This window comes from Stenella coeruleoalba (genome assembly GCF_951394435.1).
Source record: "Stenella coeruleoalba genome assembly, chromosome: 11".
NCBI classification, from domain to species: domain Eukaryota; kingdom Metazoa; phylum Chordata; class Mammalia; order Artiodactyla; family Delphinidae; genus Stenella; species Stenella coeruleoalba.
This window is the reverse complement of record NC_137157.1, coordinates 75,424,392-75,442,313: the sequence shown is the minus strand read 5'-3', so window position 1 is coordinate 75,442,313 and position 17,922 is coordinate 75,424,392. Positions and strand designations below refer to the sequence as shown.

At 39.0% G+C, this 17,922-nt stretch overlaps 1 protein-coding gene across 6 annotated transcripts in view; it reads left to right on the top strand.

The window, feature by feature from the left end:
- The window catches only part of FGD4 (FYVE, RhoGEF and PH domain containing 4), a 199,941-nt gene that overhangs the window by 101,136 nt on the left and 80,883 nt on the right, over positions 1–17,922 (top strand). Inside the window, exon 1 of one of the 6 annotated variants that reach the window (XM_079936403.1) lies at positions 9,049–9,791. The exons of the other annotated variants lie outside the window; for them this stretch is intronic. Within the exon in view, the coding sequence (XP_079792529.1) occupies positions 9,764–9,791 (28 nt within the window). The 5' untranslated portion in view covers positions 9,049–9,763. Of the gene's footprint in view, positions 1–9,048; positions 9,792–17,922 lie in introns of those variants that run through there. 6 annotated transcript variants of the gene reach the window in all.

The following is a 17,922-nucleotide window of genomic DNA, read 5'->3' as shown; positions in this document are numbered from 1 at the left end:
TGGATTTTTAAATTAAAATGTGGCTTTTTAAAGCCACTGAGGAAATCAGTTTAATACCAAATTGTTTGATTTTATTAGAATACTAAAGTGTGCAAAATGGGTTAAGATTCAGATTTCATTCTATGAAAATGGAGATTGCCCCCCAGTTAAATATCATTGGAGAATCAGTCTGAGGATTTTACTCCTTAGGTGTGATAACTGAAAGTCAGAAGTACTTCAATTATTTTTTCCTACTCCTCGTTCTGTTTGAATATTCACTTGGTATAATTGTCCTGTTATTATACTGCCAAAATATATTTATTAGTAAATAATTATTTAAGCCAACTTTGCCATTAGTATGGATACATGGAAGTTTTCAATTATATGATAGATGATGTGCTAGGTACCTTTAAATAAAAATGCTGGGAGGCTTCCCTGGTGGCATAGTGGTTGAGAGTCCACCTGCCTATGCAGGGGACACGGGTTTGTGCCCCGGTCCGGGAAGATCCCACATGCCGCGGAACGGCTGGGCCCGTGAGCCATGGCCGCTGAGCCTGCACGTCCGGAGCCTGGGCTCTTCAATGGGAGAAGCCACAACAGTGAGAGGCCCGCGTACCGCAAAAAAAAAAAAAAAATGCTGGGGCAGGGACTTCCCTGGTGGTCCAGTGGTTAAGACTCCATACTTCCACTGCAGGGGGCATGGGTTTGACCCCTGGTCAGGGAACTAAGATCCCACATGCCACGTGGCTTGGCCAAAAAAAAAAAAAGCTGGAGCAGACCAACTCAGTCTCTCCCCCACCCCTTAGCATTACAAATTAATAAATTTTAATTCAGGAAGCACAGGTTACATGGTGAAATTTTTGTTTTAGATAATTTCCATTAGAAATGGTAAGCTATTGAAAATAATACAGGTAGCCTTTAATAAAAAGTAAACTAAGTTTAATATAATGAAAAAGCAGGTGGTTATGAAATACCGTGTGAATGTTTGGCAGAACTTTCTATGTTCCTTACTCACTCAACACAATTTGTACAGAAATAATCTCTCTCCAAGGAGGAGAAGCCTAACAGCAGGGAAAGAGCCCATTAAGTCTTCAGTGCACAGGGAATTTTGTGAATAACTGAGTTGGTTAGCATGGATTTCAGGTATTTTTCAGGACTGATGTCTATGACAAATGATCTAATTAACTAAATTATCTAAACATTAATTTGAAAGATGCTTTTAAATACACTATCATAAACTTCATTGTTCACAAATGGACTTTGTGTGGGGAGCTAATTAAGTCACTTTTCAATTTTTCAATATTTTTTAAAAATCACAGGAAACAGATACAATGAACCAGTGATTATCTCTACTGTTGATTACAAGAAAGGCAATAGTTGTACCAAAAATCATTTTTTTTTTAAATTAAGGGATACAGTAAAATTCACCCTATTTAGGGTACAATTCTGAGTTTTGACAATGCCTACAGTTATATAACCACCACAACAATGCAGATAAGAAACAGTCCCATTACCTTTGAAAATTCTGTCATACCCTTTCGTAATCAGTCAGTTCTTCCAGCCCCCTGCAACCTGGGATCTATTTTCTGTCCCGGTGTGCTTGCCTTCTCCAGAATGTCATATGGAATCTTATATATGTAGCCTTTTACATTGGCTTCCTTCTAATGCCCATGCAAGTGTCCTTAGTTCATTTCTTGAGTGTTACGCCATTGTATGGAGTTACCACAGTTTGCTCATCCATTCACTGATTGAAAGTCATTTGGGTATTTTCTAGCTTTTGATAACTATGAATAAAGCCTCTGTAAACATGCATGTACAGCTTTTTGTGTGAATGTAAGTATTCACTTCATTTGGGTAAGTACTTAGGAGTGTCATTGCTGGGTCATATGGAAATGCTTGTTTAACTTTATAAGAAAGTGCCGTGGCTCCTATTGGGTAGCTTAAATTTAGTCACAAGTTTGTGGTAGATTCCAAATATAATTTCAGATTATCCACAGTGAACAATGAGGGTCAATGATACTTTATTTCTCACTTTACTTATCACTTCCTAGCTGCAAATCATATTTTGGTTTTCACTATATAGATTCAAATGTGGATTCCATTATATCTTAATATATTGTGCAAAAGAGAATTGAATTTCTTAAAGGTTATCATTTTACTTGTGTTACTGGCCAAGATTTTTAACATCTTAAACCTAGTTTTCTCTTGTACAAAATGGTAATTATTATTCCTTATCTTACCTGTATTATTTATTTATTTTCTAGGAAAGTGTTCTCTTATGTAATATAGTGATAAATTATTACCTCACAGTGAGGATTTAAAGAAATGCTGCATGGAAAGTGCTTACCAGAGCACCTGGCACAAAGTAAATGTTAGATATAAAAAAAAAGAGGGTGGGGGGTGTCCCTTGGTGTGGGAGCTCTTCTTGCCCTGCCCTAGACGGTGCCCCTGAGGCATCCAGGTCATCCCTCAGGTGCCTGAGGCTGAGCAGTGGCGTCATTTCCTGTTCCCAGCGAGCCCCTCAGATCCCCACTGGGGTGGTACGTCCAGTGAGCAGCTTTCTTAGGGGTCAAGATGCCATGTGGCTGACAGGGTCTTGGTGCTCCAGCTGAGTGTCAGGCCTGAAGCTCAGGTGGGAGAGCCAAGTTCAGGACACTGGACCACCAGAGACCTCCTGGTCCCACGTAATATCAATTGGTGAGAGCTCTCCCAGAGATCTCCATCTCAACGCTAAGACCCAGCGCCACTCAATGACATTGAGAGCAAGCTCCAGTGCTGGACACCCCATGCCAAACAACTAGCAAGACAGGAACACAGCCCCACCCATCAGCAGAGAGGCTGCCTAAAATCATACTAAGTTCCAGGTACCCCAAAACACACCACAGGACGCGATCCTGCCCACCAGAAAGACAAAATCCAGCCTTATCCACCAGAACACAGGTACCAGTCGCCTTCCCCAGGGAGCCTACACAACCCAGTGAACCAACCTTATCCACTGGGGGCAGACACCAAAAGCAACGGGAAATACGAACCTGCAGCCTGTGAAAAGAAGACCCCAAACACAATAAGTTAAGCAAAATGAGAAGACAGAGAAATACGCAGCAGATGAACAAGGTAAAAACTCACCAGACCAAACAAATGAAGAGGAAATAGTCTGCCTGAAAAAGAATTCAGAATAATGACAGTAAAGATGATCCAAAATCTTGGAAATAGAATGGAGGAAATACAAGAAACGTTTAACAAGGACCTAGGAGAACTAAAGAGCAAACAAACAATGATGAATAACACAACAAATGAAATTAAAAACTCTCTAGAAAGAATCAATAGCAGAATAACTGAGGCAGAAGAACAGATAAGTGACCTGGAAGATAAAGTAGTGCAAATAACTACTGCAGAGCAGAATAAAGAAAAAAGAATAAAAAGAATTGAGGACAGTCTCAGAGACCTCTGGGACAACATTAAATGCACCAACGTTCGAATTATATGGTCCTAGAAGAAGAAGAGAAAAAGAAAGGGACTGAGAAAATATTTGAAGACATTATAGTTGAAAACTTCGGGAAAGGAAATAGTCAATCAAGTGCAGTAAGCACAGAGAGTCCCAACAGGATCAATCCAAGGAGAAACACGCAAAGACACATATTAATCAAACTATCAAAAATTAAAAACAAAACATATTAAAAGCAGGAAGGGAAAAGCAACAAATAACATACAAGGGAATCCCCATAAGGTTAACAGCTGATCTTTCAGCAGAAACTCTGCAAGCCACATGGGAGTGGCAGGACATATTTAAAGTAATGAAAGGGAAAAACCTACAACCAAGATTACTCTACCCAGCAGGGATCTCATTCAGATTCCATGGAGAAATTAAAACGTTTACAGACAAGCAAAAGCTAAGAGAATTCAGCACCACCAAACCAGCTTTACAACAAATGCTAAAGGAACTTCTCTAGGCAGGAAACACAAGAGAAGGAAAAGACCTACAATCACAAACCCAAAACAATTAAGAAAATGGTAATAGGAACATACATATCGATAATTACCTTAAATGTAAATGGATTAAATGCTCCAACTGAAAGACATAGACTGGCTAAATGGATACGAAAACAAGACCTATATATATGCTTTCTACTAGAGACCCACTTCAGACCTAGGGACACATATAGACTGAAAGTGAGGGGATGGAAAAAGATATTTCATGCAAATGGAAATCAGAAGAAAGCTGGAGTTGCAATTCTCATATCAGACAAAATAGACTTTAAAATAAAGACTATTACAAGAGCCAAAGAAGGACACTACATAATGATCAAGGGATCAATCCAAGAAGAAGATATGACAATTGTAAATATTTATGCATCCAACATGGGAGCGCCTCAGTACATAAGGCAAAAGGCTAATAGCCATAAAAGAGGAAATCGACAGTAACACAATAATAGTAGGGGATTTAACACCCCAATTTCACCAATGCACAGATCATCCAAAATGAAAATAATTAAGGAAACACAAGCTTTAAATGATACATTAAACAAGATGAACTTAATTGATGTTTATAGGACATTCCATCCAAAAGCAACAAAATACACTTTCCTCTCAAATGCTCATGAAACATTCTCCAGGATAGATCATATCTTGGGTCATAAATGAAGCCTTGGTAAAGTTAAGAAAATTGAAAATCGTATCAAGTATCTTTTCCGACCACAGTGCTATGAGACTAGATATCAATTACAGGAAGAAAACTGTAAAAAATTCAAACACATGGTGGCTAAATACTATGCTACTGAGTAACCAAGAGATCACTGAAGAAATAAAAGAGGAAATCAAAAAATACCTAGAGGGCTTCCCTGGTGGTGCTGTGGTTGAGAGTCCGCCTGCAGATGTAGGGGACACGGGTTCGTGCCCTGGTCCGGGAAGATCCCACATGCCACAGAGCGGCTGAGCCCATGAGCCGTGGCCGCTGAGCTTGTGCGTCCGGAGCCTGTGCTCCGCAACGGGAGAGGCCACAACAGTGAGAGGCCTGCATACTGCAAAAAAAAAAAAAAAACAACCTGGAAACAAATAACAATGAAAACACGATGGCCATAAACCTATGGAATGCAGCAAAAGCAGTTCTAAGACGTAAGTTTATAGCAATACAAGTCTACCTCAAGAAACAAGAAGAAGCTCAGATAACGTTATCTAAGTTCACATCTAAAGCAATTAGAGAAAGAAGAACGAAAAACTCCCAAAGTTAGCAGAAGGAATGAAATCATAAAGATCAGATCAGAAATAAATGAAGGAAATGATAGCAAAGATCAATAAAACTAAAAGCTGGTTCTTTGAGAAGATAAACAAAAATGATAAAACATTAGCCAGACTCATCAAAAAAAAAAAAGGGAGAAGACTCAAATCAACAGAATTAGAAATGAAAAAGGAGAAGTAACAACTGACACTGCAGAAATACAAAGGATCATGAGAGATTACTAAAAGCAACTATGTGACAATAAAATGGACAACCTGGAAGAAATGGACAAATTCTTAGAAAAGCACAACCTTCCAAGACTGAACCAGGAAGAAATAGAAAATATAAACAGACCAATCACAAGCACTGAAATTGAAACTGTGATTAAAAATCTTCCAACAAACAAAAGCCCAGGACCAGATGGCTTCACAGGCTAATTCTATCAAACTTTTAGAGAAGAGCTAACACGTAGCCTTCTCAAACTCTTCCAAAATATACCAGAGGGAGGAACACTCCCAAACTCATTCTACGAGGCCACCATCACCCTGATATCAAAATCAGACAAAGATGTTACAAAAAAAGAAAACTACAGGCCCATATCACTGATGAACATAGATGCAAAAATCCTCAACAAAATACTAGCAAACAGAATCCAACAGCACATTAAAAGGATCATGTGGGGTTTATCCCAGGAATGCAAGGATTCTTCAATATACACAGACCAATTGATGTGATACACTACATTAACAAATTGAAGGATCAAAATCATATAATCTCATAGATGCAGAAAAAGCTTTTTACACTCATTTATGATAAAAACCCTCTAGAAAGTAGGCATAGTGGGAACTTACCTCAACATAATAAAGGCCATGTATGACAAACCCACAGCCAACATCATTCTCAATGGTGAAAAAATGAAACCATTTCCACTAAGATCAGGAACAAGACAAAGTTGCCCACTGTCACCACTGTTATGTGACATAGTTTTGGAAGTTTTAGCCACAGCAGAGAAGAAAAAGAAATAAAAGGAATCCAAATCGGAAAAGAAGAAAAACTGTCACTGTTTGCAGATGACATGATACACTATATATAGAGAGAATCCTAAAGATGCTACCAGAAAACTACTGGAATTAATGAATTTGGTAAAGTAGCAGGATACAAAATTAATGCACAGAAATCTCTTGCATTCCTATACACTAATGATGAAAATCTGAAAGAGAAATTAAGGAAACACTCCCATTTACCAGTGCAACAAAAAGAATAAAATGCCTAGGAATAAATCTACCTAAGGAGCCAAAAGACCTGTATGCAGAAAACTATAAGACATTGATGAAAGAAATTAAAGATGATACAAACAGATGGAGAGATATACCATGATCTTCGATTGGAATAATAAACATTGTGAAAATGACTCTACTACCCAAAGCAATCTACAGATTCAATGCAATCCCTGTCAAACTGCCAATGTCATTTTTCACAGAACCAGAACAAAAAATTTCACAATTTGTATGGAAACATAAAAGACCCCAAATAGCCAAAGCAAACTTGAGAAAGAAAAACAGAGCTGGAGGAATCAGGCTCCCTGACTTCAGACTATACTACAAAGCTACAGTAATCAAGACAGTTTGGTACTGGCATCAAAACAGAAGTATGGATCAGTGGAACAGGGTAGAAACCCGAGAGATAAACCCACACTCATATGGTCACCTTATCTTTGATAAAGAAGGCAAGAATATACAGTGGAGAAGACACAGCCTCTTCAATAAGTGGTGCTGGGAAGACTGGACAGCTACATGTAAAAGCATGAAATTAGAACACTCCCTAACACTGTATACAAAAGTAAACTCAAAATGGATTAAAGACCTAAATGTAAGGCCAGACACTATAAAACTCTGAGAGGAAAACATAGGCAAAACACTCTATGACATGAATCACAGCAGGATCCTTTTTGACCCACCTCCTAGAGAAATGGAAATAAAAACAAAAATAAACGGCTCCTAATGAAACTTCAAAGCTTTTGCACAGCAAAGGCAACCATAAACAAGGTGAAAAGACAACCCTCAGAATGGCTGAAAATATTTGCAAACGAAGCAACTGACAAAGGATTAATCTCCAAAATATATAAGCAGCTCATGCAGCTCAATATCAAAAGAATGAAAAACCCAATCCAAAAATGGGCAGAAGACCTAAATAGACATTTCTCCAAAGAAGACCAAAGAAGATTGCCAACAAACACATGAAAGGATGTTCAACATCACTAATCCTTAGAGAAATGCAAATCAAAACTACAGTGAGGTATGACATCACACCGGTCAGAATGGCTGTCATCAAAAAATCTACAAACAATAAATGCTGGAGAGGGTGTGGAGAAAAGGGAACCCTCTTGGACTGTTGGTGGGAATGTAAATTGATACAGTCACTATGGAGAACAGTATGAAGGTTCCTTAAAATACTAAAAATAGAACTACCATATGACACAGTAATCCCACTACTAGGCATATACCCTGAGAAAAGCATCATTCAAAAAGAGACATGTACCACAGTGTTTATTGCAGCACTATTTACAATAGCCAGGACATGGAAGCCACCTAAGTATCCATTGACAGATGAATGGATAAAGAAGATGTGGCACGTATATACAATGGAATATTACTCAGCCATAAAAAGAAACAAAAGTGAGTTATTTGTATTGAGGTGGATGGACCTATAGTCTGTCATACAGAGTGAAGTAAGTCAGAAAGAGAGAAACAAATACTGTATGCTAATCCATATATGTGGAATCTTAAAAAAAAAAATGGTTCTGAAAAACCTAGGGGCAGGACAGGAATAAAGACGCAGATGTAGGGAATGGACTTGAGGACACGGGGAGGGGGAAGCGTAAGCTGGGATGAAGTGAGAGAGTGGCATGGACATATATACACTACCAAATGTAAAATAGGTAGCTAGTGGGAAGCAGCCATATAGCACAGGGAGATCAGCTGAGTTCTTTGTGACTACCTAGAGGGGTGGGATAGGGAGGGTGGGAGGGAGATGCCAGAGAGGGGGGATATGGGGATATATGGTTTCGTATAGCTGATTCACTTTGTTATACAGCAGCAAGTAAGACAACAGTATTAAGCAATTATACTCTAATAAAGATGTTAAAAAAAAAAAAGAAAAGGTATTTCTTTGGAAACCTAACCTGAGATTATAATTTAAACATTGCTATCAAAATTCAGGAAGCAGAGAATTCGTGCATTTTTATGACAGGGAAACATTCTACTTTTTATGGTACTGAAACTTGCCCAGGCTAAGTGGTCTTTGGAATCAAATTTTAATAGTTTTCCTGTCACAGTGAATTTTAAACACTGGTGGAGTTCCTGACAGACATAAAGGACAATTCAGGTTTCTTCTCTTTCTTTGACTCCTTTTCTACATTTTCTAATTGTCTATACTTTTTAGATTAAAACCTATTCATTCCTAGTATGCAAATTTATTTTATTAATAATTAAGTTGATAAGTCCATTTCCTGATATGCAGTTGGATGTTACTGTGTCTTATCTGAATATATAATACATAGTCCCCAATACTGTATCTTGAGTGTTGCCCCCCTGCCCTGACATTAAGCAGTTCCTAAGCAGGTGCAATTGAGCCAGAGCTTTAGGCCACCAGTGAGTGTGAAGTGTCTGCCCCAGTGGTTCTCCTTGTCTGGTCCCTGAAGTGCAGTCCCAGACCAGCAGTGTCAGTGTCACCTGGGAGCTTGTTAGAAGTGCAGATTCTGGGGTTGTACCACAGATTGGTTGAATTCAACTCCTGGGATGGGACCAGGCAGTGTGTGTTTTAAAATGCCATCCTGATGATCTGGTATATGAGAACCACTGCATCTGGACACACTAAGGAGGGGTTTGGAGAGGCTACTTTCAACTGTGAGCGTGATGTCTATAGCCCATTACTTCATTGTGATTGTAAACAATGATCTGAAATAACATAAGATTTGACTTCCTTAGGAAATTTATGAGTAGTAGTTATTCACTCTGCACTAAGATCAATGAACTATGGTAAAATGGAAAGTATTAAGTGGCACAAAAAGCATTTGAAATAATTTAAAGTGACGTTTTAACATCTTAAGCCTGTGAATCCTGAATCTGTAACCTCTTTGGTCTAGAGCATGGACCCAGTTCAAGTGGAAACAAACTGTTTTCATGTTGGCTTTTTTAGAGCATTACTAATCGTTAAGGAATTATTCAGTTTATAAACTGTCCTATTCCCAAATGTATTTCTAGTGCATTTGTTGCTTCCATGGGCCTCCGTTGTTGTTTATTTTCTCTCCATCCTCATAAAGTTGGTCTCATGAAAAGCACTGCAGCAGCCCTCCTCTGGGGAGGTGTGGCATATTATGCATGAGGTTGTCTTTGAGCAGTGAAGGTCTAAGAAGGTCCTGAAGTAAGCAGTGCACCATCAGAGCTCCTGGCTAACCTGTGGGTCTGCAAGCTGTGAGAGGCTTTAGAGCCAGGAGTGAGATTTTATCACATGAACTAAAGAGTAAAGCCAAATATTTTCTTATCAAACCAAAGTAAACTAATTATCAGTATGTGTGAAATCATGTCCACTGATCAAGGTAAGTAGTTTCATTTTCTGGTGTATCTTTCTCGTTTTTGTTTTGTTTTTTTTGTTTTGTTTTGTTTTTTGTTTTTTTGCGGTGTTTTGTTTTTTTCACCCGGTTCCTGTGGGTCAATTTATAACAGCATGCTGAGGGACATGAAAGTTGCAGAGTTTGGTTTTAAGTTAAGAATAAGGTTCACATTATTTTTCAACTTTAATGTTAAAATATGTACTGTATTCATAGTTTCTGCTTCTTCCAGGAGGCTGTTTCTGGGTTTAGCGAAATACAAATTTAATAGTTCTGTTTCTCTGACTCATTCTTACTAACATTAGAAGTTTGAAAAGTTAGTCACTGACGGGAGAATACAGACAAAGAAAGCAAAAGTTTTTTCTTCCATTTCTGGTGTGAACAAAGCTAAGAAATGTTTACCACTAATCCTTTTCTAGTACTACTGCATGGAATACTGTTCTGTTCAAGCAAACACACACACACATCCCCACCATCCCAGTCTTCTCGTTTCAGCAAAGTTCAGAACAGTGAATATTACTTATTTTTCAATATAAGATAACACCGTAGAGACAGGCATGGATTTTTTGTTGTTGTTGTTAGTGGTATTAAGACACCGTTTTTTTCCTACAATATTCTAGAGAGTATATTAATGAGAAGTTGATTCTTTCAAAGAGGCATGAAATACTGTGTGGTAGAAATGTAATCATGTGACAGGAAATTTCTGCTAAAAATATTTTTTAAAACTGAAATGGGTTCATTTTGTGATGCTATTTTCCCATTGTTTGTGCATGGATATTAACCTTCTTGAGGAATGTCTACCCTGCTGTCTACACTGTTAATTAAATAAAATGAACTGAAACTTAGAACAGGCAAGTCTTCATAGTTACCAAGATTCTCTTCCTTGTGGTGTCACTGTTTCCTTCCTTTTGCCTGGGGGGCAGCGGACGGTGGGGGGGGGGGGGGGAGGGACGGCAGTTGCACTGAGCTTGGAAGCCCAGGGGTGGGGCCAGTCACAGTACTGCAGCTGGGAAGCTGAGGCTCCCTCCCCCAGCTAGAAGGCCTTGACTGGCTCTGTTCCCAGGTTCCAGTAGTTGCTAGAGATTGAGTAGCCCAGCCCATATCTGCCTTGACTCCCTCCATTATCCAGGAAGAAGCCTCAGTTCCTTCGCAGGGATTCTAAGTTCAAGGTTTGTGTGATCTTCCCAAGGTTTGTGTGTTGTGTGGTTTACCATCACACTCCAAATATGAAACTTTTTTTTTTTTTTCCGGTACGCGGGCCTCTCACTGCTGTGGCCTCTCCGGTTGCGGAGCACAGGCTCCGGTTGCGCAGGCCCAGCAGCCATGGCCCACGGGCCCAGCTGCCCTGCGGCACGCGGGACCCTCCCGGACCGGGGCACGAACCCGTGTCCCCTGCATCGGCAGGCGGACCCCCAACCACCGCGCCACCAGGGAAGCCCCTAAATATGAAACTTTTTTAAAAAGCTGCAAAAGGGATGAAGCAGACCAAAGGAAAGCGCCTCTGAGAAGAAAAATAATGTTAGTCATGGAAGCTGGTCATTCTACATGATGGTTATATTAAAACTTGGCCTGGAGAAAACCTCTCTTTCTCCTCTTAAAAAAACCACTAAACCATTGTAGCCTGGTCGTCTCCATGTCATAATATAGCAACAGTTACTTCTTATGCTCCGACCAAAAACCTTAGTTTTCCTGAATCTTTTTTCTCTTACCAGTCTGCCAATCCAATCTGTCAATCAGTCCTGCTTTGAAAGATATCAAACTAAGCATGTCTTAATGCCTCCATTGCTACTACCCTGGTTCAGTTCACACTCAACTTTTCCTTGGATTATTCCAGTACCTTCCTATCCACCTTTGGCCTCTTGAAGTCTGTTCTCCACCCAGCAGCCTGAGTGCTCCTTTAAAAATGGAAAACAGAGGGCTTCCCTGGTGGCGCAGTGGTTGGGAGTCCACCTGCTGATGCGGGGGATGCGGGTTTGTGTCCCGGTCCGGGAGGATCCCATGTGCCGCGGAGCGGCTGGGCCCATGAGCCGTGGCCGCTGAGCCTGCGCGTCTGGAGCCTGTGCTCCACGGCGGGAGAGGCCGCAACGGTGGGAGGCCCGTGTACCGCAAAAAAAAAAGGAAAACAGAAATTGTCTCTCCTCTGTTCGGAACCTTTCAGTGGATTCCCATCTCTCTCAGAGGAAAAACCTGTGTCCTCTCAGTGACTTGCAAGGCCCTGCCTGTCCTGATGCCAGCCTCTACCCTGTTAATTCTCTGACCTCAATGTGTTCCCTGCTCATTCTGATCTGTCCATGAAGTCTGAGAGGCCAAGTTGATCCCAATTATAAAGAACTGAGACAAAGTTTTGGGGGTGGGCTGGGCATGGGTAATGAAGAGCCTGTGGAGGGCTCCATAATTGGTTTTGTATTACGGGGTTGTGTTGAGAGAGGAAGTAGATGGGAGACGTTTCTGAGTGGGAGACCAAGAAATTTGGGGAATAGTTTGCATGGAGAAAATTGTGGCAAGATGAAGAGAAAATATTTAAGATATTTTGTTCTGGTCTAAGGGTATACTCCCTCCCTTTTTTGTTTTTCTTTTTTTTCCCCTCCTGTGTTTAAGACATTTAATTCTTTGAAACTCTCCTGTTATGAGGATGATAGGAAAAGAAAGGAAACAGAATAAAATGTAACAATCTAGAAATGTTTCCTCTTTAACAGTTCTTGTAAAACTTGATTTGAAAGGGTAGGAAACCAGTAAAAGCAGTGACTGCATGACAAATGTCATAGTATAGGTACAAAATGCGTGTTTGGAGAACAGAAAAAGAGGAGCAACTGACTGTTTATTTGACTCAAGGAAACTTCCTCAAAAAGGTGACATTGGAACTAGGTTAATGTGTTTAAAGATACCTTACTGAGCTAAGGGAACCAACATATGCAAAACCATACAGGCATGAAAAGAGTATAATGTGTTACAGGAACCGCAAAGGTCAGAATGTGGCTAGAGCGTTAGGGGTGCATGGCTGTGAGAAGATGGATACGAAGCATTTACAGGCTTATGTCTGATGGTAAAGGGTCCTGTATGGTAGAGTTTTTCCTATGGATCTTGCAGTCCCATTAAAGGATTTTAAGCAAGGGAGTAATAAGATTTGTTTCATCATTCAGTGAATAAAACAAACTTTTTCTTTGTAGGATCAGTCATGTTAGACATAACTAAACATGAGTTATGTAATGCAGTTTTAAAACTCAGAATTAAAAAAATGGTTATATTTGATAAATTGGATTATTTTTCTTCCTAATTTCCTTCCTCTGTCAGCCAAAAAATATATATAGGAAATAAACGATAAGCTAGATCAGTATTTGCTTTTTAAGTTTTGCATGACTTGAAACAATCCCCTACACTGTTAGAAGCTAAACACAAATGCTATTGTGCTCCTGGTCTAGAAATGTAGCCAGGGGAAAAATATGAGGCCTGCTGGTCTGATTACACAGCAACGAGTAAGGAAAGCAAATATCCATGTAAGCTGTTAAATATTAAATTTTAGTAAAATGAGATTTATATTAATGTTTGTCTTAAAAGAATATCAAAATAAAAAGGAGAGTTGGGATAGATTAGAGATTGTCACCAAGCCCTTTTTCTAAAACCACCTACCTTGTCAAATTTTTTTAAAACTACCAATAATCAAGGTCTGCATCTACCTGTGAACTGTGCCTAAGCAATGATACTAGAGCAGTAAAAATTTCTCTAATTTATGAGGAACTTAAGTAACTTTCTCATGGTCACAAAGTAAATAAATAATCATGTCAAAATTTTGACCTTTCAATCTCTAGTTTTCCTAATCCACCCTGTTTCCTCCTGGTGGGGGTGGGGAGGGGGGGCATGCACTTCCCAGATAAACATAGCCTTCCTTCCCAGGCCTGGCTGATCTGGGCCTTGGACTACAGTGATAGGATTGGTGCATTTGAAATAGCAGTTCAGGTTGAAGGACTGGCTGGCCCTAAAGAGATTTTCCTACTCGGTAGAGTTCATTTTATCCATTACTACCATGAAGCCAAATTAGGTTTGAAAAATGAATGAACTGTGTCAATAACTGCAAAACAAAGTGGGCTGAGAAGCAGAACTCAGCCAGTAATTTTAAACAGGCAACGTGAAGTAGGCAGAAGCTCATAGAACTTAAGTTTATAGAGAGCGTTAAGCTAGAATGTTTTGGCCATTGGGAACCAGGTTTAGAGAAATCAAGTTCAGAAAAATAAACCAGAAAATCAGATACAAAATTAATGAAAATCGAGCTAGGTCAGGAAGGATTTGCTTATGAAAAGGGTGTATTTTTCCCTTTGTGAAGCGAAATAGTAGTCCATTCTTGGTTGCTGTGATTGACATTATGAAAAACAATTCTATGTGGTTTTAACAACATCCTTGTCAAACCTTATGAAACATTTTGGCCAGTTTGATTTTCTTCTCTCTGGACCTGCAGATAAATTTACTGTGAATAAATGGAAAATAGTTTGGCAGTGGGTAAAAGGAAGAGCAAAAGCCAAGATTCTGGTTAATTTATAAACCAGACATCTTGAATAAATGAGTTGGCTATAGCTGTTAGGAGAAAAACTAACTTTTGCCCTTCAAGTTCATTTCTTACATCTGTTTTTATTTCTTTCAGAGTTTATAAAGGCAATAAAATTTTTAATTTTATTGTTTTCAGAAGTCTCTTCTTTCAAAGCAAAGCTTGCCATACTCTCCATCGGCCAGAAATAATCTCTCTTTTGAATTCTCAAGGTTCCTAATTAGTAGCTTTTCATATGAACCAGGGGATGTCTATTTTTTTTTCAGTAGTAGATTCTAAAATCAGATAACTTTATCAACCAGATGTTGAAGAGAGCCTCACGCTCAGCATATAATTATTAGCTGTGACTTAAACAGGAGTCAGTTGATGCTGCAACCCTAAATCATTTCTATTAAAATTTCAGAGTCTTCATGGAATCCCCATTTTATGATATAAATTCGGTGGAACTTTAGTTTAACAGCTTAAAATTATGAAATCTATTTTATATGGCTTCTACTGAAAATACTAATTTGATCCAAGCCTGTTACCAGGATACCAGGAATGGTAGTTCTCAATCTCAACTGCACATTGGAATCCCCTGGGAAGCTTTAAAACACACTGATACCTGGGTCCCACTCCCTAGAGATAGTGATTTCATTGGCTTGGGTTTCAGCCCAGGTATTTATAGTTTTCTTTTTTAAAGCTCCACAGGTGATTCATGGTTGAGCAGCACTGACCAAGAAGCATGACCTGTTGGCTTATTTGTTCACACGCAATAGGTAGCTGGGGAAGATAGTTCTTGTGAAAAATATTTGGAAGACAAAAGAATCACTAGCATGCTAGGCATGTGGGATTTAGACCAATAACAAACTAAAGGTTATACCCTATAACATTGTTAATTTACCAAATACATCCCAGAGTCATCTGTAACCCCAGCTGTGCTAGATCAATTGTGCTATGATGCTGCCAGTGAGTTCCCTGAAACCTAGAGGGTTTTCCTTGCCCAAGGTCACATTGCTAGCTGGGGACAGAACCAAGATTGATTCTGGAAAATTAAAGTACAAATTATTATAACATAGTGCTATAATAATAGTGTGATAACATTGTATCATTTATATCACTAATCCATGGTTTGTTGCCTTGATTATTTAGGTCAGGGTCTGCAAACCTTTTCTGTAAAGGGCCAGATGATAAATATTTTAGGCTTTGTGGGCCATATGATTTCTGTTGTAACTACTTAACTGCCAACCTAGCGAAAAACATCATATGCAGTATGTACGAGAACGAATGTGGCTGTATTCCAATAAAACTTCATTAACAAAAATAAGTGGTGGACCAGATTTGGCCTGTGAACTGTGGATTGTAGATCTCTGAGGGACTCACAGGCTGTAGTTTGCAGTTCCCTGATTGAAGGGCATTCTAATCTTCCTACTTGAAAGCAGTTTGAAGATCTTACTGATCCTATACAGTGCCTGGCACTGATTCTGTTAACTGATTCTTGCAAGGTGCTAAATATTTTTCTTCATTTCCTTCATTTTAATTGAAGGATAGTTGAAGTACAATATTATATAAGTTATAGGTGTACAATATAGTGACTTGCAGTTTTTAAAGATTATACTCCATTTATAGTTATAAGATATTGGCTATATTCCCCATATTGCACAGTTTAGCAAGGTGCTAAATAAATGCTTACTGAATTAAGCATTTATTAAGCATTGTTAAGTAAATGCTTACTGAATACATGCAATTCTTAACTTTTATTACTTTTATCTCCAGCCTACTCTTATAACCAGTCTTCGGGTAGGAGAAAAGTTGGCACATATTCCGGCTATGAAGAAGAAACGCACTTTAGTTCTTTGAGGTCTGTGGCAGGTTGTAATTGCTGGGTTTAGTAGAATTTTTGAAAGGAATAGAGACCTGATTCCCTGAGGACATTTATTATTATCTTAATTTCTTAGAGTAGATTCTAAGACTTTATTTAAAAACTCAAAATATTTCTTAAACTTGGTTTTGTGACAACTAGCGGGTCATTAACAACTTAAAGAGTATGTTTAGTTTCTCAAAACAATTCAATTCATTTGGATTTAAGATCACTATAGTGTATCTGGTGAGTGGAGTCTTTGGCCAAGCAGAGCAAATACTGATGAGCCCTCACAGCCCCAGAAATACTGGAAATACAGCCCCAGATCATGAGCTCATTTCCAGTGCAAAATACAAACAAGCCTGACAACAGGGCCATCAGTTGTAGTGGAAAGAGCACTGACCTTGGAATCAAAAACCTGGTGTGACTCTTAGATTTACCACTATTTACCAACCTTACTTTCTTCAACTATAATATGCAGATATCTGTCCTACATACCTTTTATGGATGCTGAAGGTGAAATATGGTATGACATGTGAAAGTGCCTCATGGGGTCTTTCTGACCTCTCCTTGAAGAGGTCCGGGTCAGGTCTAGCAGAAGCGACAGCCGTGTAGCCAAGAGCTAAGTAGGACTAGACTAGCATGGAGTGAACCTAAGGGACTATGCCCCTTGGTTTCCAGAGGGAATGTCTAAGAGTCTGTAATGGAGAGACTCATCCTAGAGCAAAGAGATCAGAAATTGGAAGAACTGAAGAGCAAGTGAGGAGGAGGTTCAAAGCTGGGAGGAGGCAAGGAAGTCTGGGACGCTGTTTAGTGACTCCAGATAAGATTCCCATTCTTATCTCATACTTCTTTTTTAATCTCGTATGATATTTTTTTTAATGTCTTGGATATTTGGAAGCTCCTGGCTGCATAGTGTTTGCTGAAATAGAGGCACAGAGTCATGGCAGATAGCTATACTATAACAGATGTAATCACTTTGTTACCCGCTGAGTGAAAGCCAAAGGATTATGAGCTAGGGTCCCAGCCCCGAAGGTACTTACAAACTATATGTAGATATGACATCTAACACCAGCCTAGTCACTTAACACCACCTCAGTTGACTCATCTTTATAATGGACATTAAAATGCCTACCTTACTTTATCCTATCATAGGATTCTTAAAAGGAACAAATGAAATAATGCATATAAAGTACTTCACATACCTCATACTTGGCTCAGAATAAACAATATTGTTCGATTTTATTACTACCATTATTACTACTAGTAGTAAGAACAGTACTAGCATTTGCAAGCATACTGGTTGTATATTGTGTATGTTTTAAAGCACTATGAAATCCCAAGTTATGATGGTTAATTTTTTTGTGACATTCAGGATAGATATTTGTGTGTGTGTGTTACTGAAGGACATCTTAGCATCAGTGCATCCCTGTCTGAAGCTATGCATTGCACTGCATTTATACAAACTCCTCTTGATGTCTAGAAAACAAATCAGTTAAGAAAAGCCTATTTTGAAAAATTGTTTTTTTCAGGGAGCACAGTCTGTCCTAATACCCTGTTGTATGTGGGTTATAAGTCTTTAGGATAAAGTCAAGCTTCTTATAAAATGTTTTGCCTGATCTTGGGGTTTAAACACACAGGGAAGTCACAGAACAAAGGAACAGTTGTATCTGCTTGCCACTCTCCAAATTAAAGGCCAGTGATGTCCTTTTGGTTTTTTTTAAATTTATTTATTTATTTTT